The sequence below is a fragment of the Stylophora pistillata genome, chromosome 11, assembly GCF_964205215.1.
Source record: "Stylophora pistillata chromosome 11, jaStyPist1.2, whole genome shotgun sequence".
NCBI classification, from domain to species: domain Eukaryota; kingdom Metazoa; phylum Cnidaria; class Anthozoa; order Scleractinia; family Pocilloporidae; genus Stylophora; species Stylophora pistillata.
Window position 1 is genome coordinate 26,990,944 of NC_142529.1, and position 25,994 is coordinate 27,016,937.

The following is a 25,994-nucleotide window of genomic DNA, read 5'->3' on the forward strand; positions in this document are numbered from 1 at the left end:
AGTGGCTTGTGAAATATCTTATCACACTCAAATTTTGTGCTAAGTTTCAACCAATTCGGTTGAGCATCACTTTTGGCTCCTGGAACACTTTCTCAGACAGGAACACTTAAGGCTAACAACCTTATCCTGTAAAAGAACTTGTTACGGAAACAGCAAAGAAGATAACCAATATCCTGCAAGCAGACCTTCCAAGGTCTTCGAACCGTATGACTGCCAGTGGTGAAAGCCAGAAAGAAACTACTAGCATGAAGTTGGAAGTGATGAGTGCAAAAATCATGACCATGATTGGTTTTTGGAATGCACTTATTATGTGTGAAAACTGGGAAGCTTGCACAAGCTACAACAGAAATGAGACGGTATAACTTGCATGTATTGGGAGTGAGTGAAAGCAGATGGATTGGGACAGGGAGATTCAAGACGGTGTCATGCGAGACAGTATTGTGTTCTGGGTGGGACGATGAGCTACATCGTGAAGGTGTGGAAATTATTCTGAAGAAAAGAGCAGATACATCGGTATTGGAATGGAAACCTATTAATAGTCGCCTCATAAAGGCCAGGCCGAAAGGAAAGCAAAACAACTTGACCCTGATTCAGTGTTACACCCCGACCAATGATAGCGAAGATGATCTGAAAGACAATTTCTATCTCAGGCTCCAGGCAGAGATTGAGCAGGTCCCAATGCAAGATCTTATCATCATCATGGGGGATCTAAATGTCAAAGTTGGTGCCGATAACTCAGCCAAGCACAGAGTGATAGGAAGACACGAGAGTGGTATCATCAATGAAAATGGAAAACGGCTTGTTGAGTTTTGCACAACTAATAATTTGGTGATAGGGGGCAGCCTTTTTTAACACCGAGAGATCCATAAAAGCACATGGTGATCCCCGAATGGCAGGGATAGAAATCAAATTGACCATCTGCTGATCAATGGAAATTTAATTTATTTTAATTTAATAATAAGTTCTTATATAGCGAATTAAAATTGAACTCTATCCGCTTTACAATTACAATTCAATAAAAATCCTATACATGCAATTATCGCTACTCTATCTAAACTAACGAAGTATTATGTGTTATACATATATTTGACAACGTACGATATAAAAAAATCTGGTGGCTTAATTTTTGAAAAGATAAGTTTTCAATAAGCGTTTAAAGGAGTCAACAGATTCAGCGTTTTTTATGCATTCAGGTAGTTAATTCCAGAAATACGGTGCAGCGTAGGAGAATGCTCTTTGCCCATACGTTTTACTTCGAATGGTTGGGACCTCAAGTAGATTCATATTTGATGAACAGAGTCTTCGTGCTGGAATATATCGACTAAGAAGTTCAACAAGATAGATTGGAGCCATGTCATTTAGTACTTTGTATGTTATCAACAGTATCTTGAATTTAATTCGTTTTGTGACCGGGAGCCAATGAAGTTTCATATGGAAAATGGCGGAGATCCCTTCCGGATGTTAAGATGAGGAGAGGATCTGACATTGGAAGTGGCCATCATCTCGTAACAGCCTACCTTAAACTGAAATTAAAGAGTGCAGGGTGTCTAACCAAGGGGCGCAGCCGTTTCGATGTGAGCCAACTGAAACACCCAAATGTGCGGAAATCTTTTATCCTGGAGGTGCACAACAGATTGGAGGCTCTTGTGGAACTAGGCGGATGGGAGGATATTAACGATGAAGGGGTGAATAAGAACTGGGAGAAAATGTTACTGCTTACAATGATAGCAGTAAGGCATGTCTAGGCTGCAGGCAGCGGAGGCCAAAGGACTGGATGTCATCTGATACCTGGAAAGCAATTCAAAGTAGACGGGAATTAAAGAAGCCCGTTGAAAGTTATAGATTCGAAATCCCAACGGCTTAAAGAAAGGAATCAAGAGATGTACGGGGCAGCGAACAAGGAGGTAAAACGCCGAGCAAGAGCAGATAAACGAAATACATGGAGAACCTTGAATCCCAGGCGGAAGAGGCAGCTGCGCGCAATGAACAAGGAACAGTATAAAAGATCACCAAGATAATGACAAGTAAGTGCCACACAACCAATGTGCTTGTAAGAGATATGAACGGTATACTATTAACATCAGAGGGAGAGCAACAACGGCGATGGACGGAGCACTTTAGAGAGCTTTTAAACAGACCACCGCCAACAGTAATGCCAAACATCTAGGAAGGCGCAACTGACCTTGACATCAACACAGACGTTCCAACTAGGAGGGAAATCATCCAAGCCATTAATTCCCTGTAGAATGGAAAAGCTCCTGGCCATGATAATCTAAGTGCCGAATTGTTTAAAGCAGCCCCTGAGCTTGCAGCAACCATTCTGACCCCCTTGTTTACAAAGATCTGGGAACAGGAAGAAATTCCGACAGACTGGAGCAGAGGAGTGATAATCAGGATACCAAAGAAAGGGTCTCAAGGTGATTGTAACAAGTGTCGAGAAATTACCCTTTTCTCTGTGTCGAGTAAAATCTTTTGCAAGGTCATTAAGCAGCGCATCACCAAAGCTGTTAACGACATCCAGCGGAACGAGCAATCTAGATTTCGCAAGGGGCGTGGATGTACGGATTTTATTTTCACACTGTGGAGCATACTTGAGCAATGTACTGAGTGGAAGAGGGAGTTGTATGTAAATTTCATCGACTATGAGAAAGCGTTTGACAGCATTCGTAGGGACAGTCTTTGGCAGATTCTGAGAGCATATGGCATTCCACAAAGCATTGGTAATATCATAAAGTGCCTCTACTCATGTTGCATCAGTCAGGGGGATCTAAGTTTTGAAGTTAAAACCGGTGTACGGCAGGGATGTGTCATGTCGTTCATGCTATTCAATCTTGCTATCGACTGGTTCCTTTGTCGAACAATGGAAGATCGGCGAAGAGGCATGAGATGGACCCCTATTACTACGCTCGAAGACCTCGACTTCGCAGACGATTTAGCCCTATTGTCCCACACTCGACAGCACATTCAGGGGAAGACAGACCGGCTCAGCATGTTCAGCAGCCAGGTCGGCTTGAGAATTAGCTTGAAGAAGACGGAGGCCATGTGTGTTAATGCCCCTTCCCCAACAAAGATCTGGGTAAGAGGACAGGACATTCCAAACACCAACAAGTTTACATACCTTGGAAGTGTGCTCTGCCAAGATGGAGGTACCACTCTAGATATACAAAGCAGATTGAACAAAGCAGGATATGCCTTTCTGAATAAAGGCTGATAGTTTCTAAAGAAACTGTTTGGGGCTGCGTCGGTGGGGGTAACGAAATAATTTGAATATATCAACAAAGTTGAAATGGTAAATTGGCCACCATTACGATTATTATAAGGTATCAACGAACGCTTTTCATTCCACTAATTTATTCGTGTTTTTCTCGTTGCTTTGTTCCCACCAATCACGTAGTTCCTTTTTCTTCCTTTAAAAGCACACACAACCCACAATTCCCCTATTCGCTCCGACGAAGGGCTAACGCTCGAAACGTCATTCTTATAATCGTAATGGTGGCCAATTTACCTTTTCAACCTTGTTGATATATTCAAATTATGCCTTTATGAGCTTAAGATCAGAGTGGAGGTCAGAAAACTACAGCAGAAAGGCGAAGCTTAGAATCTATCAGAGCTGTGGATTGTCAACTCTCCTTCACAGCATGAAAATCAAGATTTACGAAGACTTAAATGTTGCGTAAATCTGCGTAAAGTTTTTTACGAAGCAGCTTTACGGAAGCGTAAATTTGCTTAAAGTTGTATGACCAACTTTATGCTAGTATTTAAAGTTGTTTAAAGGCGATTAAAGTTCAATTTACACGGTCGGTACATAAAGTTGACTTAAAGCTAGCGTAAAGGTGTCGAATCAGCTTTACGCTTGTTTACCTCGCCGCTTTAAGTGCTCTTAAAGATCAACTTTGTACTACCCGCGTAAAGGCACATTAAAGGTCGGTATGTAAATATATTATTGAATGTCAATAACATTCAACTCCATCACTAAAACTTGATGAAGGCTATGCAATCGATTCGTACAAAAGCTTGCGTATGCAAATATAGACCCTGCTCGCTATGCCATGATAATGAGCCACAACAAGGGCGAAACAGCTGTCCATGGCTGCCACTCTACGGGTGATATGGTTGTACGCATGCGTACAATATTAGCCGTACCAGGAGATTGTAATATAAGTGTGCTTTAGTGCTGTCATTAGTGTTGTTTACTATTTTTTGAGCACAGAGGTTACAAATGATCTTCTCTCCATACGCACGCCGTGGGAGAACGGTTTTATAGTTCTTAACAGCCACCACATGTTTAATGTAGAGCTAGCGAATATATTGGATGCTTACCTCTTTCACGCCATCTCTTAACTTAGAATTCAACCTTAGAGCGCAAACGAGAGCTAGCTGGCTACACTGTGCTGAATTGCATTAATTAGGCCGAAGTGATCAATCACGACTAATGATGTATGAGTAATTTGACCGTGCGTCACTATACCGCTAACTTAATGCTAAATATAATTCCTTGTAAAGAAGCGTAAATTTACATTTACAGAACCATTAAAATGCCTTCACGCTGCTGTTTAATAGCGGCTTTACGCCACAATTCCGCCAACTTTACGTCAAGCGTTTTAGTGTTCATTTACGCCATTGATTAAAGGTAGCGTAAAGGTTAACTTTACGGTTTACGTGAGCGTAAAGTCGCGTAAATGCAAACTTACGCTGCATTTAAGTCGCGTTTAAGACGTAAATTTGCGTTTTCGTGCTGTGGCTTTACGGCTCGGAATGCTGGAGAATGACAGAACAAGACCTCTCAAGACGAGCATCCTTCCACACAGCTAGCCTCAGGAAGATTCTGAGAATCTTCTGGCCTCGGAAAATATCAAACGACCAGCTACTGAGAAAAACCAAGCAGGAGGATTTTCGTACACTTGTCGCAAGGGAAAGATGGAGGTGGATTGGACGTGATGTGGAAGCCCAGTCACGAAATAGCCAGAATTGCAATGTACTGCGAATGTCATGCGTAATTTTCTCCGATCTCCAATCGAGTTATCTAGCATAAAGCAAACTAATATCATTAACAATGCGACCGAAACAATTATGTGATTAGGGAGAAGAATTTTAAATTTTAGTCTTTTCGTTTCTCCATTATAAGTACAGTACACTTGTTCGTGTATCACTCAGCTAATGCTATAAGCAACAATTGTCAGCATTTGTGCAACTCGGCCGCGTTTAATGCAAGTCTCCGCGATCGCTGTACTGTATGATGTTCATTTCTATCTGTATAATGTCAGTTAACTGATTTCCTCCCAAAAAAAAAAAAAAAAAAAAAAAAACATCTGCAATTAAAACACGGGAAACAGGTTTGCCTTGCAGTAAGATCAGGTTTGCGTGACAAGAACCCATTTCAACGTTCATACAAGGAAGCCATTTTAAAGTCATTACTCGCGGCGAATGATTAGCGTTAACATGACAAAGTGTTTATCTACTCAATAATTTTCTCCACTGCCGTTTGTTAGTTAAAAAAAAAAAAACATTTAAATAGAGCTTCACAGTTAAATATAGTGTTTCCATGCAAACGCCTTCAAACGGTATACAATAAGACAACAACAACTACTTATGATATTTACCTGGATTTTCGGAGACAGTGGGCAGCTTCTTGTCGTGTTTCTCTGTAGTTCCTCCTCAAGCTGCTCAACGAGCCACTCTATCTTTCCTCGCGAGAGCCGAAAACGTTCAATGACTTCACAGTCAGCCATATCGGCTAGAAAGGGGCGTCTCTGATATAATCTTGGTCTTCGCGCTAAACAGGAAAGTCCGCCCCCAGCCGCCATTTTGTTTGGTTTTTCAACATTTGCGACTCTCCGATAACTTTACGGGAGGTTACGACCTCCCGTAAATTACCGGGCAAGATATCGGTAAAATTAACGGGATCGAAACTAACGGGAGTTTCGAGAAACACCCAAAAAGTTTACGGCGACTTACCGGGTGACTTACCGAACCCGATAATTTACCGGGACTTTCGAGAAACGGGCCCCAGTCAACTTAAGATAAACCCGAAACGATTTTGGAGCTACTACTCAATCAAGTCAAGATCCAAACGGCTTCCAGATGTAAACACTTACAACAGAAGATCTGCGACAAAACCTCAAGAGCAAGCTCACTTATTTAATATTCACTTTCACTCAGTTTTTTGTAAACAGAGTACTGGGATACCAGCCCCAATACAAACTGACTTACCGTAAGATCCAAGTACTGATTTCATTACCAACTATGTGGCTTGTGACACTAAAGGGGTTGGAAAACTTCTTAAAGGTCTTAATGCTAATAAGTCTTGTGAGATTGACAATATACCTGCTCGTTTACTTAAAGAGACCGCTGATACATCTGCAGTTCCTCTGAGTATGCTTTTCAATTTATCTTTCAAACAGTGCTGTCTACTAAATTATGGAAATCAGCTAATATCACACCTATTCATGAGGATAGTGATCATGAGCCTGTAGAAAATTATAGAGGCATTTTGCTTGTATCCATCATTGGGAAATGCAAAGAAAGAATTGTGTACAATGCTATTTACAATCAAGTTATCAGTTTTGTGCACGATTCCCATCACGGATTCCTCACTGGTCGTAGCTGCACTACTCAACTACTCTTGGTACATCATGATTGGTTCAAGGTTTTGGATAAGAGTGGCCAAGTCAATGTAGTGTTTATAGACTTTTCAAAGGCCTTTGACCTTGTCTGTCATGACATTCTTTTAGCCAAGCTTTACAGATATGGTGTCCACGGGGACTTGCTCAACTGGTGTAGGCATTATTTGACAGAACGTCAGCAGCGTATAGTAGTCAAAGGAGAGACTTCCGATTGGTTAACCGTAACCTCTGGTGTCCCACAGGGTTCTTTGTTGGGACCATAAATTCTTCACAATATACATCAATGATTTACCAGGGGTAAATAGTAAGAACAGCTCAATTGCATTATATGCTGATGATAGCAAAATGTATAGGGTTATTAATACTCAAAAAGATCTGTCCTCTTTTCAAAGTAACAGATAAAATATCAGATTGGTGTGAGATGAACAAAATGACAGTTAATACTAAGATATGTAAGATCCTTCGAATAACCAGGAAAAAGGCACCCTTAGTTGGGGAGTATAGCATTGAGGGTCAACCTTTGGAATGTGTTAATGTTTATAAAGATTTAGGATTGTTTACTGCTAGTGGTCTCTCATGGAACCAGCATATAGATAGAATAACTGCTAAGACCAATAGGGTTTTAGGGTTGGTAAAAAGGACTTGTAGGCACTTAAATGATGTTGAAACCATGAGAACACTTTATTGTAGTCTTGTGAGACCCTTATTGGAATATTCATGTGAAACTTGGAACCCTTATACTAAACGTAACATTGACAAATTGGAGGCTGTTCAGCAGAGAGCTACCAGATGGATCACTAGGTCTGATAATGATTATGGTACTAGACTATCTAAATTGAAATTGTAGCTATTATCTGATAGGCGGTTCATTTAGGGATGTTACGTTTTTGTTCAATGTGATTAATGGCCATTATAACACAGACATTTCCAATAAGCTCATATTTTGTAAGGACAGAAGCATGGCTTATAATTTGAGGAAAAATGACACTCAGGACCTTGTTCCAAATTTTAGCAGAAATAACGGTCTCAAATATAGCTTTTTTAACGGTATCGTTGGTGAATGGAATAGCTTACCTAATCACATTAGAGAATCAGATAGTATTAAAACTTTTAAAAAGAATGTTTTAAGTTTTATTAAGGATAATTAGGGCATCTATTTTTATATTTCTATATAGTTTTGCTATATTAAATTTTTTTTTAATTAGAGGGGGCATCCCTTGTATGGTGCGTCAGCGCTTTTGGTTGTCTCCTTCTCCACAATTTTTCCTTTTATGGTTTTTATTAACCTTAATTGTAATTAATACTAATTGTTTGTGAATTCTTGTGGAGTGAATTTGTAATAAATAAATAAATAACCTGCAAACAAAGCAAACGCCCTTCAGTCTAAGCTACAAAATGATATCGTTAACAAATCTAACAGGAAGTGGGAAACAAACGAATACATTCAAAGAACTGACATGTTCTCCCTCTTTGGCGGGTGGATTACAACAACAATTCATTTCTCTCTCAGTCGTCAACATTCTCCTGTCCATCACAGCATTTCTGGGCAATTGTCTCATCCTTGTTGTTCTTCGCAAGGAATCTTCCCTCTTGTACCGTTGTCTGGCAACAACTGATCTCTTGGTTGGTCTTGTTAGCCAGCCTCTTGCTGCTACTTATGGGATGTCTGTGGCTCGTGAACGATGGATTTTTTGTCGATACGCTTCTGGGGCAACTTTCATAACGAGCTACGCATTATGTTTGGTGTCTTTATTGACTATGACGGCCATAAGCGTGGACAGATTTCTCGCCTTGTTGTTGGGGCTGAGATACAAACATACTGTAACTTTGAAGCGCACATATATTAGTCTAGCTGCCTTTTAGGTTCTATCCATTGTCACTGCTCTATTATACATTTTATATTATCGTATAACTATTTGGTATGGCCGTGTAGTTGGACCATCTTGCATAATTGTCTCAATCGCTTCGTACAGAAAGATTTTCAGCGTCCTCAATCGTCATCAGGCTCAGGTACAAGATCTTGTTCAACAACAGCCGAGCAAACCAAATGCACTGAACATGGCACAATACAAAAAGGCAGTGTACAGTGCACTGTGGGTACAGTTAGCATTAGTTGTTTGCTCTGCGCCGATCAATTCAGTGGAAATTGTGATCGCTCATAGCAAACGATATCCACCATATTTAGTGGTTTTAAGGCAAATAGCAAGTTGCTTAGTTTTGTTTAACTTGACGTCAAACCCATTTTTTTACTACTGGAAGATAATTGAGGTAAGACAGGCAGCAAAGCAAACAATTAGACAATCACTTTTTCCATGGAGTTGACGGGTTGAAAGGTAAGGGTAAAAGCGTTATCTTCGTATTTTCTTAACTCAACATACATCGTGCTCTACTTTAATGTATCAAGCACTGTGAAACAGAAAAATCGAAACGCAGACGTCCTACATACCGTAACTCCTCTATCAAGCCCCCCCGTCTTCTTTCAGGTACTTTGGGGGCTTGGCTTATAAGAGGCGGGCCTGAATAGAGGGGGGGGGGGGGTTATTAATTTAATCCGATGTTTACTACCAGGATACAAAAGGATATGATAAACCGTATATATTTATTCAAAATTGTTCTCACTTTACATTTTTTCAAATTGACAGAGTAAAAACCCTCAGTAAAGTGTGATGAGTTGTATGATTTGTCATAGTCATTGCTCTGTAGTTTCTGTATACCGTATTCTATTGATGCCAACCTGCTAACATCAATCAATCTATCAATCAATCAATCAATCAATTGCCATAGTCAATTATAAATAACAAACTAAAATTACAGTACTTGATATTAAAATAAAGGTCCAAAGTAAAACTGAACGGTACGATGACTTTTAGTTTATAATTAACATTGTTATTCTTTTTCTTATTATATTTATTATTATCTTTATTATTATTTTCATCATTATTATCAATAATGTTATCATATTAATTAGTTCTTATTTCTAACTTAGAACAGACTCCCCTTAACAGGTGTCAACTTCTACCGGCTCCATACAAACGACTCATTCACGACATAAACATTACAAACGAACTGAACTGAACGACCTAACTTTACTGACGGATCGAAACAGACCAATCACGACCGACTTACGCCACTTGAGTCTTACCGCCAATAACATCACGGTAAAAACGCCTCCCGGTTAGCTCAATGGATAGAGCGCTAGACTGTAGTGCGGGAGGTCGAGGGTTCGAGACCCGGACCAACACTCAAGGTCTTAAAATAATTGAGAAGAATTTTCTACCTTTCTATAACATCAAGAAATGGTTAGATATTCTAGTCTTCTCGGATAGGGACGAATAAATGGAGGTCCCGTCTCCTGCAGGGTTGGGGCAGGAGACGTTAATTTCCCACACACGAGATTACTGAGTGATGGATGTCCTCCCCTGGGGTGGGATGGGTGGGTTAGAACAGCAGGTTCACATCAGCTATTACAGCTGCCAATTAATCAACCTGCTTAAACAAATAAATGAACTTCAAGCTTCAATCATTTTACACGAACCGAAATAAGAACATTCTACTGACAACAACTATTCACTTGACTCTGATGATGACTTCCGCACAGGTTGTCGAAACGTCAGTCACTACCACCGACAACAGTCCTTCTCAGGACTACACTCACCCCGATGATCACACCACACTTTAAAATGTTACCCCCGGGTTCAAACCATTTACTGCAGTATTATTATTGTTATCATTTTTTTATTCGTTATAATATCATCATTTTAAATAATATTTTTAACATCATCACTGTTAATGTCACTCGTAACACTGAGTGGATCGATTTCCGACCTCGACCCTAGACTAATTTGTTATTAAAACAGAATGTTCGTGAAGTTTCTATGGCACAGGAAGAATGTTAGGGTACAAGTACCTGCCGCATACATGACACCTTGTGTACATGTAACAACCAAGCTTTTACCTTATCCCAACTACTGTCAAACTGGGGAAATAATTACAAAAGTGTCACCACGCTCTCTCGTACGCGACTGAAATGATTTTTTAGAGGGATAATCCTAAATAATTTTAATAGCTTGAAGCGAGGGCATGGTTGAATTTTGAAGGAAAATAGGTGAAATAGCCCAAAGTATTAATTTGGTTATGTGGCATTTCGCACCTGTCGAGTAATTGTTTCTGTTTCCAATTTTAGTCGGATGTTGGGTGCAAAGAAAAAAACCGGTAATGGGCTGTTATTTACGAAGTCTGCCTTCAAATAGTTTCGGACTAAGTATAAACCTTTCATGTCGAATATTCAAGTTTCTGAGAAAGTGTAATTGAGCAAAGCAGGTCAGTTACGTGATCGTGGCTTGGCGGGTGCTGTCAAGGAAAAAATAACTCTCTTCAGATGCAATTACAAAAAGGCATTAGAAAAAAAAAACAAAACAAAAAAAAAAACTGTTTATGAAGTCACGAAATGCTAAAAAAACAGTTTCTAGCCTAAATACTGTCTCTCAACTCCAAGAAATGTGATAGCGTTGGGTAGAATTTCATTTAAAATCTCCTTTTCAGAAAACGGTAAGTTATTATTTCTCTTTTTAAGCTCGATCGCTCGCTTGAAATTGATATTCGGAAGCAGAATATAAATAAAGGAAGAAATATTTTAAATTTACGCGTATTATCTACATTATTTGAGACATTTTGCTTCAAAGAAGATACTTTTTTATGCCGTAAGAACTGACACAGTTTCACAAACGTCTGGCATGTCTTAAATGCTAAGTAAGACCTACACTAGACATGTAGGTTTGGCAAAAACCTTTATTATATGATAAAACTTCCTGTTTTTTTCATGTGAAGGCACTTTGCTGAGAAGCTTTCCCGGTGTAGAAGTTTGGTAGCACTCTTTCATATAGAAAAAACAAACAAAGGAAAAGTTCGCACCATTTAAGGCTTAAAATTAATGATATCACTTATGGTAACGTTCTGTTCTTTTTAATAAAGACTTTTAAGTAAAATGTAAATTATGGCGAAAAAGTCCAGAGAAATTATAAGGAATGTAATAAGCTGCTAGTTACGCAGAAACTGGTTCCTCTCAAGGATGACAAAAAATGCAAAACACAGCGATACAATCGGATAAAAAGTGATATGCATCTTCATAAAAAAGACAGTTTTCACCCACATTTAAAATGTGGTAACTGTTTTTTAAGTCAATATTCTGGATCTTAAAGTCTAAGGAAGTTATAGGTGGTTTTGATGCATAGGAGTATTCTAAAAGAAATGTTGCATGTTGCAATTTTAGATAAATTCAAGGAAAAAGGAAACGTACGTTTACTAAGCTTCGCTATAATGACGACACTAGATTTAAAAGGAGGTGGATCACAACTTCAAATATTTCAAGAAGAGCAATGCTCCCCCTCTTTGGTGGATGGGCTTGAACAAAAATCAGTTTCGTTCTTAGCGGTGCACATTCTCCTCTCGGTGACCGCTTTTCTTGGTAATTCCCTTATCCTTATTGCCCTTCGAAAGGAATCTTCCCTTCATCCGCCGTCCAAACTGTTGTATCGTAGTCTGGCCATAACTGACCTGTTGGTTGGTCTTGTTAGTGAGCCTCTCTCTGTTACTTATTGGATATTCTTGGTTCAGGAAAACTGGAGTCTTTGTCAATACGCAAGGGACGCATACCACATAACAAGCTCTGCATTATGCGGAACGTCTTTGATGACGATGACGGCCATAAGCGTGGACAGGCTTCTCGCCCTGTTGTTGGGGATGAGATACAGACAAATTGTAACGTTAAAACGCACATACATCATTGCAGCTACCCTGTGGGTTATACCCACTGCCGCTGCTTTATTCATCAATTTATATCATCGTATAACGAATTGGTATGAATATATAGTTATACCATCTTGTCTAGTTATCACAATCATCTCGTACACAAAGATTTTCCGCACGCTCAATAGTCATCAGGCAGAAGTGCAAGGTCGTGTTCAACGATAGCCGAGCCAACCAAATGCACTGAATATGGCGCGATACAAAAAGGCAGTGTACAGTGCACTGTGGGTGCAGTTAGCATTAATTGTTTGTTATGCACCATACTTTATAGTGGCAATTGTAATCGCTGAAAGTAAAAGATATTCATCACACTTATTGGTATTAAGGGGAGCAGCAGGTATCTTAGTTTACTTCAACTCGACATTAAACCCGTTTCTTTACTGCTGGAAGATTAGTGAAATAAGACAAGCGGTAAAACAGACTATTAGAGAAGCACTATGCTGAAGTTAGAAATAATAATATGTGATTGCACGAGCAGTTGTCGCGCATAGAAAAGTTCAATGTACTTGTTTCAGATCCATCGAGAACAGCTAAAGAGAAGTCGAGTAAAAAATACTCATTTTACTAAATGTATTAAAGTAGAGGAAAGTCTCTGGTTGGCATTCCTGATGATAAACAACGTATTGCAAACGGATAGAAACATGTTCTTGAGAGGTAGATAGGAGATGGGATTTTTTTCCTATCTTTTTAAAAACAGCGTTAGTCAAACAAAGATTTAGGAGAGACTTTTCAGCTTCAAAAAGTAGGCAGTTTGCTGTAAGAGCCGGTTTACAAGTCAGCCGGTAAGCGAGCTCAACATTTTTATCATGGGGTAATCCTTGAATCAATTTACTTTTTTTAAAAATCAAACTTAACCATGATTATCACTGTTTCTCATAGAGTTGTCTTTAAAGTAACAATCTTTAGCCAAAGAGAAATTTACTGAAATTACAGCCGAAGAAAATCAAATTTATACTCTTATTTTGGTCGGGTTTCGACCGGGATCAGAATGCCGTTGCTACAGGAGACCATTATGATGAAAATGTTCTTGTAGCTTTCGCCTTTAATCCGAGTGTAGCGTTTCAAGATGACGCACAAAAGAAAAAAGAACTCGAAATAACGATCGCATTACAATCACTCAATCGCAAAATGATGAAGTGCGCATAATGACATGTCGATCTTCGGTTCAGAATACTGCAGGCACGCAGTTAGGCATTACACGAGGGCGTGAACTTCGACGAGAAACTAATTCTTAGCAAATATTTTAGCGTATTATGCAAGAAGGCCAGTCAAAGGGTGGGCGTTCTCGCCAGGTTTAGAAACGGAGACTAAACTATTACTATATAAAACTGGTATTATGCCATATCTCACCTATTGTCATCTCATAATGGCATTTCTGTAGGGTGTCGGATGCAAGGAAAGTTGAAAGAATTCAAGAGCGAGCACTGAGGATAGTTTATAATTCACATTCAGAAACGTACATGAACTTATTAGATCGTGCTAAACTACCTACCCTTCTTAATAGGAGATTGCAAGATATAGTTATACTTATGTATAAGGTTAAATGTAGGCTAGTTCCTGATTTCATTTGTGACAATTATAGTCCTAAGTCTTGTAAATATAATTTAAGAAATCAAAATTTTTGTATTCCTTGGTTTAATTCTGTATTGTACGGTAAAAACTCTCTTAGATATCTTGGACCATTTCTATGGAACAAACTGAAAAAAAACATCACTGAAATTAGTAGCCCCTCTTGGTTTAAGTTCCATATTAGACGTAAGGATCTTACCGAACCGATAAATGGTAACAATTGCTCCGCGTGCGTAATTTGTACCTCTTAGGTTATATAATCTATAGCTTATTTCTCATAATTAATAAGGTTATTCATCTACGTTGCTCCGCGTGCGTAATTTGTATCCCTTAGTTTATATAATCCATAGCTTATTTCTTATCATTAATTAGGTTATTCATTCATTGTGTCCCCAATTAGCGTCAGCTAAATACATTGACACATGAATAAAGTTCATCATCATCATCATCATTATCATCTAAAAATACTCCTTTTTTTCTTCGTTTCAATAGAGTTATATTGTACCGTTGTCTGGCAGCGACTGATCTGTTGTTTGACCTTGTTAGCCAGTCTCTTGCTGCTACGTATGGGATGTCTGTGGTTCGTGAAAGATGGGTTTTTTGTCGATACACATCAGAGGCAACCTTAATAACAAGCGTATGTTTGGTGTATTTATTGACTATGACGGCCATAAGCTAAGCGTGGACAGACCTCTTACCTTGCTGTTGGAGCTGAAATACAAACATATCGTAGCTTTGAAGCGCAAATATTTAACAAATGGTAAACACCACAGCGTACACTATTGAGTTATGATGCATGCGGGAGGTTGCTAAGCACGTAAGAAGTGTAAGAGTCGCGCGAGGCGATAGCCGAGAGCGACTCTAGCTTCTTGATTTTGTTATTAAAACAGAATGTTTGTGAAGATTCTACGGCACAGGAAGAATGTTAGGGTACAAGCACCTGCCGCATGCATGAAAGCTTGTGTACATGTAACAAGCAAGCTTTTACCTCATCCCAAGTACTGTCAAATTGAGGAAATAATTACAAAAGTGCCATCACGCCTTCATACACGTGACTGAATGATTTGTTAGAGGGATAATCCTAAATAATTTTAATAGCTTGATGGGAGGGCATGGTTGAGTTTTGAAGGTAAATAAGTGGAATGGCCCAAAGCATTAATTTGGTTGTGGTATTTCCTACCTGTCGAGTGATTGTCTCCATTTCCAATTTTGGTCGGATGTGAGGCGCAAAGAAAAAAAGCCGGTAATGGGCTGTCATTTACGAAGTCTGCGTTCAAATAGTTTCCGACTTAATAACGTTTCACGTCGAATATTCAAGTTTCTGGGTAAGCGTAATTAAACAAAGTCAGCTTTACGTGATCGTGACCTAGCAGGTGCTGTCAAGGTAACAATATCTGTCTTCAGATGCAATTACAAAAAGACATTAAAGTGCACCTACACCCAAAAATTTTTTTCGCTTAACGAAGTAAGCTTATTTTTTTGAGTATTTCTGCGCAAAAATTTTTTTATTTGCTCAAATCTTCAATTTTCTATGCCCAGTCAAAATACGGAAAATCGGCCGCCATCTTGCCCCACGACCGAGTTTAAAGAGGAATGGCTCTAGTGGGTAATGTGACGTCAAATCGAGAACACGAAAGTCTGCATTTCACACATTTTCACTTGTTTGGGAAGGTTGTAGTCGATAATTGTCCGAAAATATGTCGACTAAGTGTGTTGTAGAAGGATGTAGCAACGTGCGAAATTTGCAAGAGGGTATCGCGCTTCATACATTCTTCATACAGCACACCTAGTCGGCATATTTCGGACAATATCGACGACAATCTTCCCAAACAAGTGAAAATGTGTGAGATGCAGACTTTCGTGTTCTCGATTTGACGTCACATTACCCGCTAGAGCCATTCTTCTTTAAACTCGGTCGTGGGGCAAGATGGCGGCCGATTTTCCGTATTTTGACTGGGCATAGAAAATTAAAGATTTGAGCAAATTAAAAAATTTTTGCACAGAAATACTCCAAAAAATAAGCTTATTTCGTTAAGCGAAAAAAAAATTTTGGGTTTAGGTGCACTTTAAGACAAAAAAACAAAACAACTGTTTATGAAGTCACGAAACGCTGAAGAATATTTTCTAGCCTAAATACTGCCTCTCAACTTCAAGAAATGTGGTAGTGTTGGGTAGAATTTCATTTAAAATCTCCTTTTCAGAAAACGGTAAGTTATTATTTCTCTTTTCATGCTCGATCGCTGGCTCGAAATTGATTTTCGGAAGCAAAATATAAACAAAGGAAGAAATTTTTCATATTTACGCGAACTATCTACACTGTTTGAGACATTTTGCCTCAGAAGAGAGAGGTTTTTTTTATGCCATAGTAAAATTATGACAGCAGTGTTTGATACATCTTAAATCAGTGCTAAGTAAGGCATATACTAGACATGCAGGCTTGGCGCAGCCCCTAACAGTTTCTTTAGAAACTATCAGCCTTTATCCAAATTTATCAAGCTATTTAGAGGTAAATCAATTCGAATATCTTAAAAGAGTTGGGTATCTTTCGCACTGTTAAAATACTGATATACTGAATACTGAATACTGATGTCTCTATTTTTTCCTGTTGTTGCTATCTCAACCATGAGTCGCCCACTCTCAATGCTACTGTTTGGATGCCTCCGGTTCACAAACAATGGAATCTCTGTCGATGCGCATTTGACGCCACCTTCCTCACAAGCCGTGCATTATGTGGAGTGTCGTTGATGACGATAACGGCCATAAGCGTAGACAGACGTCTCGCCCTGCTGTTAGGGCGGGTGCCAGATAAATTGTAACTTTGAAACGCACATATATCATTGTAGCTACCTTTTGGATTGTATCTACTGTCACTGCTTTATGCTACACATCAGATTGCCTATACGCATTTGTTATGGCCATATAGTTATGCCATCTTGCCTTGTTATTTTAGTCGCCTGGTGTATGAAGATTTTTCGGGGTCTCAGTTATCACCAGGCTCAATTACAAGATCTTGTTGAACAACAGCCGAGCCAAAAAAGCAGTGTTCAGTGCACTGTGGGTGTAGATAGCATTGGTAGTTTGCTATGCACCATCCTTTATAGCGGCAATTGTAATCGCTGACAGTAAAACATATTCATCACACTTATTAGTATTAAGGGGAGCAGCAGGTGACTTAGTTTACTTTAACTCGACTTTAAACCCATTCCTTTATTGCGATGAGATAAGTGAAGTAAGACAAGCAGTGAAGCAGACAATCAGACGCACTTTGCTGTCTATGGAGTTAAGTCTTCCTCGACTCATATATAATACTTTTAAAACTGAAAGTGATTATACAATTATTGTATGAAAACACTCGTTAAATTTAACAAATAGAGAAGCCTTGACTATGCTCTGTTCTGTAGTAAAGCCCGTAAGAAGCGGCTAGTAGCCTCGTCATGGGTCATTGACACGTATTCCCGTCCGTTGTCGTCTAACAAGAACTGGAAGCTTTGCTTCGTCAACTGTAGTAGACCTTCGCGTCCTCAACGACACCAGTACAAGGTTATATGAAGCCAGATATTCCGTACAAGACCCCAAGGATTGTCTCCCCAGACTGGATTTGACGACTGCAAGTTTTGGAGGTCAGGTACTTGAATTGGAGGTTTGTGTTTCATGTACTGTGTTTCCTTTGTTCTCGCGCTTGTTTCGCTTTATTTGACTCCGGAAGAGCTTGTTTGACACTTGGAAATCTGTACCTTTTGAAATAGAAATTATCCTGTTAAATGGCGGGTTGTTGAGATATCTTTCAATTGCGTTTCGCAATCCAAGAAGGGATGACCTTGAATACAATACACCATCTTTTGTTCGCGCTTCTGAACTGATTCGTTCTTCAGTGCATAATATGAAGCATGCAGTAATTTTACAGTCGAGCTTGAAAGGTGGCTAAGTGTTGCTAAAGTCGGAGCTTACCAAAACCAAAGGTTTATAAGTTATGATAATAATGGTAAAAAGTAGTAAGTAATAAATTGTTCTTCAAGTCAGTAATAAATTTAAGACAACCTATCCCGGGCTTTTATTTACCACCTCGATCAATAAATAGTCGTGTTTATTTCAATAATGGAAAATAACTGTCAAAATTACCAAACGAGAATCGCTCATCACTGTGGAGAATCACAGGAAGAAAATTCAATAACTTTCCTTTTACATGAAAGTTTACCTAACACGAAGGTATTTCACTCGTCTGATTGTGAACAAATCGGATCTAGGGTCTACTAGGCTACCTTTGGCTTGTCATTATCCGGGGTAATCACTACTGGTGAGTTCGCCGGCGAAAGGAGGAGAAAAACTAGAGAATAAAAAAACAAATTGTAGAAACAGAAAATAGTTTACTGGCGTAATCGATGTTTTTGTTAACTATTTCGTTTCAAGTACTAGTCAGAAACATAGCCGAGAGAGAAAAGCTCGAAAGCGCAATTAAATACTCAGGTAAATTCAAATATTTTAAAACAAGTTCGTAGCTGTTACGAAAATTTGAATTTAAATAGTTTGATGAGTTCGGAAATTGTCAAAAAATTCAACTTTTCCGAGACTGAGTGCAATCGCCAGCTTAAATAGTTTATTTTGCTTGCTAAGGCCGCAATGATTCAAATTTCAACTGACTCCTAAAAAATGATATGAACACTTGATAAGGATCCAGCCAATGAAAAATTTAATGACAGATGTCTCCATATCTACCCTATAGTTTATTTCTTAACTAAGGTATCTCGCAGGTTTAGGGCGTTTTCTGACACAAAAAAGAACTTCCGACGCATTTTAACTGCGTAAACGCTGGTGGGGAATTCTAATCGTGAACTTTCCTAAGGAAGTAGGGCTTCAGTAGTCGTTGGTGGGCGTGGTCATTAGGGAAGTAGCAGTTTTCTTCGTTTACATTAACTCGACGTTAAATCCATTTCTTTACTGCTGAAAGATCAGTGAAGTAAGACAAGCAGTGAGGCAGACAATCAGACAAGCACTTTGCTGTCCACGGCGCGGAGTTAGATCTTTCTCGAGTTGTATTTTTATTCGTGCTCTCAATGCTGAGAGTGATGAAGTCACGTCAAGTATGTTATCAGAAATATTGTTGTTCAAGGTTTTTACATAGTCTGTTGTGAATATTTTACTCGTTAATTTATGTTTTGTTACGTTGTGAATATTTTCCTTAGTTTATGTTTCCTTACGTTGATTTACGTGACGCAAAGCCCTCTGGGGTTCTCGCTTCTAATCGGGTAATCATTAACACAAAATGGCTTGTTGTGTAAACTAGAAAGCCTTTTTTAACGAAGAAAACTAAAAGTAAGGTAGAATTTACAGAGAATTAGCTACCAATGATCAAGAATACGACAAGGCATATTTGAAGAAAGATAAGCATACATGTTTAATTAATCTTCTTTTAGCAATATAAAAGTATTGGATAAAACTTCGAAGAGTAGTTTGTGAGAGTGTTTCGAGGTACTTCTTATCGAGTTGTATTGGTTCACCTTTAGTCTCGAGCTTGTTTTGTCATCAGAAAAATGTCCGTAATGCTTTTGAATATGCAGAGTGGTTTCGTTGCTTGTGTATATACCCACCGGTACTTTAAAGTGCACCTAAACTCAGAAATTTTTTTTTACGCTTAACGAAATAAGCGTATCTTTTGGAGTATTTCTGTGCAAAAATTTTTTAATTTGCTCAAATCTTTAATTTTCTGTGCCCAGTCAAAATACGGAAAATCGGCCGCCATCTTGCCCTACGACCGAGTTTAAAGAGGAATGGCTCTAGCGGGTAATGTGGCGTCAAATCGAGAACACGAAAGTCTGCATTTGACACATTTTCACTTGTTTGGGAAGGTTGTCGTCGATATTGTTCGAAATATGCCGACTAGGTGTGTTGTATGAGGAATGTATGAAGCGCGATACCTTCTTGCAAATTTCGCATGTTGCTACATCCTCCTACAACACACTTAGTCGGCCTATTTTCGGACAATATCGACTACAACCTTCCCAAACAAGTGAAAATGTGTGAAATGCAGACTTCCGTGTTCTCGATTTGACGCCACATTACCCGCTAGAGCCATTCCTCTTTAAACTCGGTCGTGGGGCAGGATGGCGGCCGATTTTCCATATTTTGACTGGGCACAGAAAATTGAAGATTGAGCAAATAAAAAAATTTTTGCACAGAAATACTCCAAAAAATACGCTTATTTCTTTAAGCGAAAAAATTTTTAGGTTTAGGTGCACTTTAAATAGTGGGTATAAAATAGAATTGACTTTAACCGGTTGTTTGGAAATTTCTTCACTTTCAGATCGATCAATATCCTGAAACTACATGTTACGGCCGAAAAGGGAATTCGAATGAGGAATATTATCAGCTTTAAAAGTTCATTAATTCAAAGGGTTCCTCTACTCCAGCAGGTCGCTAATTCGGTTTATTTTCTAGTTGTTCCTAAGTTATACTAATTATAGAAATGAATAAAAGCTGATAGTTTCTAAAGAAACTGTTTGGAGCTGCGTCGGTGGGGGTAACGAAATAATTTGGATATATCAACAAAGTTGAAATGGTAAATTGGCTACCGTAACGATTGCAAAAGCTGACATTTCGAGCGTTAGCCCTTCGTCGGAGCGAATAGAGGAATTGTGGGTTGTGCGTGCTTTCTGCCTTTAAAGGCAGAAAATGGAGCTACGTTATTGGTGGGAACATGGCAACTAGAAAAACACGAATAAATTAGTGGAATGAAAAGCGTTCGTTAATACCTGTGGGATTTAGACTGCCGGTTTGAAAGATGAGCAAAAGCTAATTTATTTGTGTTTTTCTCGTTGCCATGTTCCCACCAATAACGTAGCTCCATTTTCTGCCTTTAAAAGCACGCACAACCCACAATTCCTCTATTCGCTCCGACGAAGGGCTAACGCTCGAAACGTCAGCTTTTGTAATCGTTACGGTGGCCAATTTACCATTTCAACTTTGTTGAGATATCCAAATTATTTCGTTACTCCCACCGACGCAGCCCCAAACAGTCTCTTTTAGATGATCTACTCTCTTATCTTTATGTGAGGAGGAGGAAACTCAAGGCTACTTGATCTTTACCTTTAGTTATACTTTAATCAATGGATAATAAAAAATCGTCCAAATCATTTAAATACAAAATACTTTGAAATAAAATACCAAATTATACTAATTATAGGTCTACCGCTTTCGAGAGGTTAACTACTCCAATATTTCCACTCTCTTTTCAAGCTTTTTTGTAGTTCAGAATTGAGTACAATACACAAAGAATATTTTTACTTTATTATCGGCCCTAGCAGAAAATAACAGCATATCAAAGAAAGTTCCCTTATTCATATTGCATTTTCAAACAGTATTATAGCTGACGTGTTTTGTGCTTACCAAGGGATTTGACTTAAGTGCTAATTCGTATTTAAATTCAGCTTTGGTAATTGATTGATATAAACAGTTGAGAGCCGTCCACATATAATTGCTTAGTAGTTTAGCTGAGGTCGCTATTTGGAATAAAGAATTAAACAAATTTCGATTCCACGTTGGTTTAACATTAAGTTGAGAACTTTTTCCATTTTCAGCTTGCCGAGTCTGATAATTATTAGTGTCAACTTACCACACAGACAATATGGCACTTAATAAGATTCCTATCAACTTAAGTTGATCCAAGTAAAGAGGGTCTGTTTGTCGCACTGTGCAATGGGAGGAGAAATATTAAAAGATGTCTCTACAATTGCCCCTTATTGTTATTTCATACCTGGTGTAATTGACAAGTTCAATAGGCTAAATTTTTATGTCATATCTAAGATAATCACTTACAATTTGTTGGCGAAAGGAGAAGAACAAATAGAAAATGTAAAAGAAAGAAACGGCAGCAATTCTTTGTTCTTTTGTTTTGCCCTAGTTTCGTCGGAGACGAAACGGAGGTGGAAGAGCCACAAAAGGTTATAAATTACACAGTTGAATTCAAATATTCTAAAATAGGTTTGTATCTGCGTCCAGAGGTGTCCATACCGATTAATTTGAAATCACTATATGCATTCGAAAACCTGAACTGATTGACATGGGTTGGACATCCTCAGCTTGAATCTTCTTTATTTTTCTTTCTCAGACGTTTTTCAAACGAATAAACAATTATAAGGAGGTTACATAATTACTAAGTAGGAAGTGATGTTTTGTAGCTGTTTAGATGAAATATTTCTCGTTGCAATCCCAGATAACCTCAGTCCAAGAAAAAGGAGACGAGAAAACAGAAGAATGTCGACAAATTTCACTGAAGGTGGAACACAGACCAAGACATCTCAAGAACTGTATTGTTCCCCCTCACTAGTTCAACAAGAATCAAAAATTTCTTTCCTAACAGTCCACATTCTCCTCTCCATCACAGCATTTCTTGGCAATTCTCTGATCCTCGTTGCCCTTCACAAAGAGTCATCCCTTCATCCGCCGTCCAAACTCTTGTATCGTTGTCTGGCAGCAACTGATCTGTTGGTTGGTCTTGTTACCCAGCCTCTCGTTGCTAGTTTATGGCTTTCTGTGACTCACGAACAATGGAATCTTTGTCGATACGCATTTGAAGCCGCCTCCCTCACAGGCTATACGTTATGTGGAGTGTCTTTGATGACGATGACGGCCATAAGCGTGGACAGACTTCTCGCCCTGCTGTTGGGGCTGAGATACAAACAAATTGTAACTTTGAAACGCACATACATCATTATAGCTAGCTTTTGGATTGAATGTACTGTCGCTGCTTTATGCTACACATTAGATTACCGTATACCCATTCTGTACTTCTCTATATTAATACCATCTTGCCTTGTTATTTCAGTCGCCTCGTATATAAAAATTTTTCGGGGTCTCAGTCGTCATCAGGCTCAAGTACAAGATCATGTCCAACAAGAGCGGAGCCAATCAAATACCCAGAACATTGTGCGATACAAAAAGGCAGTGTACAGTGCATTGTGGGTGCAGTTAGCATCAGTAGTTTGTTATGCACCAAGCTTTATACTGACAGTTGTAGCCGTTTGCAGTAAAACATATTCATCAGACCTAGTAGTAATATTGGAAGTAGCAATTGTCTTAGTTTTCTTTAACTCGACTTTAAACCCGTTCCTTTACTGCTGGAAGATAAGTGAAGTAAGACAAGCTGTGAAGCAGACAATTAGACAAGCACTTTGCTGTCCATGGAGTTAGGTCCTCCTCAACTTATAAAGAGTACTTTCGAAGCTGAAAGTGATTACACAGTTGTTGCATGAAAACGCCCGTCAAATATGTTATTGGATAGGAAGAAATCGAAAGCTCAAATAATACTGCTGCTTGAGGCATGTACACAGTCTGTTGTAAATATTTTCCCCGTTAATTCTTGTTTTTTATGTTATAAATATTTCCCCCGTTAATTTATATTTTTTAGGCTGATTTATGTCAATCATCGAACAATACTTTTGATTTCTGTCGTGCAAAGCTCTGTGAGGATCTCACGTCTAATCGAGTAATCATGATAACAAAATGGCTTGTTGTGTACACCATGCAAATAGCTGAAAGAAGGCAATGGAAACACTAACCATATCTTTGCAAGACTGTTGTTCGTGTTAGCTAGCCACCAATGATCATGAATACAGTAAGGTATAATTGAAGAAAGATATGCATGCATTTTACTTTCATGATTAATCTTCTTTTAGAAATATAAAAGTATTGGGTAAAACTTCAAAGAGTAGTTTGAGGGATCTTTTAATTTCAAAGTTCCTTTCCTAATTTAAAGGAAGCGACTTGTTATTGACGCCATATTACCAAACGAGTTGCGTTGGTTGACATTTAGTCTCGAAATTGTCTTGTTATCAGAAAAATTTCTGTAATGCTTATGAATATATAGAGATGGTTCCGTTGCCTGCGTATGTTAAAGTTGCACCGCCCTCGCGGGAGCCTGGCCGTTCGCCTTAAACATAAAAAAACTCCAGGTATCCTTTGCGGATAAAAGGAAGATTCCATGTGAACGGCACTTAGGATAAGAGAACTGCTTAGAAAAGCTGTGAGGGAGTGGCGAATGTTGACAGTAGACAAATAAATTGGTTACTGTTTTACCTAAAAATCTTCCTCATTAGAGTTCCCTTTTCTTAAAGACTCCTTATATGAACTGCTTACCCTGTCAAAAGACATGTCTGTTTTCCTTCTGAGATGTACGTGATGGAACCCTGCTTTGGTCATCACCCTTGTCACCAGCGTTTAGTCATTAAAAATTCCGGCGCGAAAACCTTTTAAATGGGAAACAGACCAATTATTTTCAGCGTTCATTGATGTGCCTTGTATTTACATTATCAAATAAACGGAGACAATTTGTGAGTTAAAAGCAAAGTAAAGGCCGGTAATTTTTCCAATTAAGCTGAACAAATTCAAGTTTCTTACTTCCTCATTAGTTTTGACCGGCTCGTATCGCAATATGACGGTAACGTCAAGTGCTTTATTTTAGAAAGAAGGAATCAAAATTGTTTTACCGTCAAGGAACAAATTCTTCAATAAGATATTCTTCACCACAACCTTAAGACCAGACTTTATTAACGTTAACAAGAAAGTTAGACAAGAGGGCAAAACCCAGCTAAAAGTATGGTTAGCTTTCCTTTACCATGCATGAATGCATAGCTTCGTTTCTTTTATGTACTGTTGTATTTATGGCGAGTGCCGTCGCTTGAAAAACATTTTAAAACGTGGTTCTAGTGTTTCCGTTCGCTTTCTTTAAAAGATATAAGGAACAACTTGCTCAATAAATAACTTCAACCAAATTCACTCTCACCTTCTGTTATATTACTGGTCACCATAATTTATCAGTTCATCAGTAAGGCAGTGGTACACTAAGAAAAAGCTATTATCATCCTCCAGGGACGCTTCGCTTAGCGAGTTTGTGCAAACTATCTTCCCCACCTAACGTGCAAACAATAAAAGGAAGATTCCTTGCGAACGGCACTTAGGATAAGAGAGCTGCCAAGAAAAGCTATGAGGGAGAGGCGAATGTTGACTGCAGACAAACAAAATTAATTGATTACTGTTGTAATCCATCAATTAGCGAAGGGGAACGTGACTGGTAATAAAATATATGCTGCGTTCCACCTCGTGTCAGATTTTGGTCACGTTCTTCTGACAATCCAGTCCAATGAAGAGCCATCTCCAGTTTTTCGGCTTTGATTCAGGCAAGACATATGTTGTCTTACCTGAACTTGCAGCACCATCAGTACTTGAAATGATTTTTTCTTTACAAAATTTCCTTAAAAATCTCCAAACTGGATTAACTCATCTAACAATGTAACTGTCATCTGTTTGTCTAAAAGATGTCAAAATTTTTTTCTCATTGGAGTCAGTTAGTACATTTTTTTTTTCGCTATTATGAACGATTCTTTGGGAAATTTATTATTTGCTTTCTGCTCCAAAAGACCCGAAAATAGTTACAAAGATGTTCATTTAATTCCTTAATACCGTACACCATGAACTATTAAAAGGTTCCGCGATAATTACCGGTAATGGAAGTTTTTATTGCAGAATCTCGCCCCGGAAATTGATTTTAAGATGTTATCACTTTACGCAACACAGAACCAGTAGTAAAAATGAAGTGCAGCTCAAATTGTAAACCCGTTTAAGGACTTGTCGTATTTTCTATCGGCAAACCTCGAGCAACAATAACCGTATCCAACGAGCGTTCTCAAATAATAATCGTGACTCAGCCTTGAAGCATATTGATACAAGTATAGCTAGGAGAGGATCAAACTCCATGGACAGCAAAGTGCTTGTCCATAGTTAGTAGAGGGGACTGGTTAGGAAACGCAGAAAAAACTTCAGTCGGATAGGTTATTGTTCGATTTTATCGAGGTCACGTGACAATGATCCTGCACACATAAATCCAAAATGGCGCCGCGGGCTTATTTCGACAGTCACGTAGCGTTTAAGTTTGTGGATTTTCTCCGTGATCGAGCGAAATCTTACCTTCAAAATATAGCTAAAAACATTAATCAAGTCAGTGGACAT

The 25,994-nt window shown here is 38.7% G+C and overlaps 2 protein-coding genes and 1 pseudogene across 2 annotated transcripts; all 3 read left to right on the plus strand.

The window, feature by feature from the left end:
* Positions 1-297: 297 nt before the first annotated feature.
* On the plus strand, positions 298-852 carry LOC148720910 (protein CFDP2-like). The gene has a single exon (XM_088737704.1). It carries the CDS (start codon positions 298-300, stop codon positions 850-852), a length of 555 nt encoding a protein of 184 aa, XP_088593830.1.
* An 11,087-nt stretch (positions 853-11,939) lies between these two features.
* LOC148720911 (melanocortin receptor 5-like) lies at positions 11,940-12,924 on the plus strand (annotated as a pseudogene).
* Positions 12,925-21,621: 8,697 nt separating this feature from the next.
* LOC148720912 (melanocyte-stimulating hormone receptor-like) lies at positions 21,622-23,869 on the plus strand. Its single transcript, XM_088739850.1, has one exon. It carries the CDS (start codon positions 22,158-22,160, stop codon positions 23,178-23,180), a length of 1,023 nt encoding a protein of 340 aa, XP_088595976.1. The 5' UTR covers positions 21,622-22,157; the 3' UTR covers positions 23,181-23,869.
* The last annotated feature ends 2,125 nt before the right edge of the window (positions 23,870-25,994 follow it).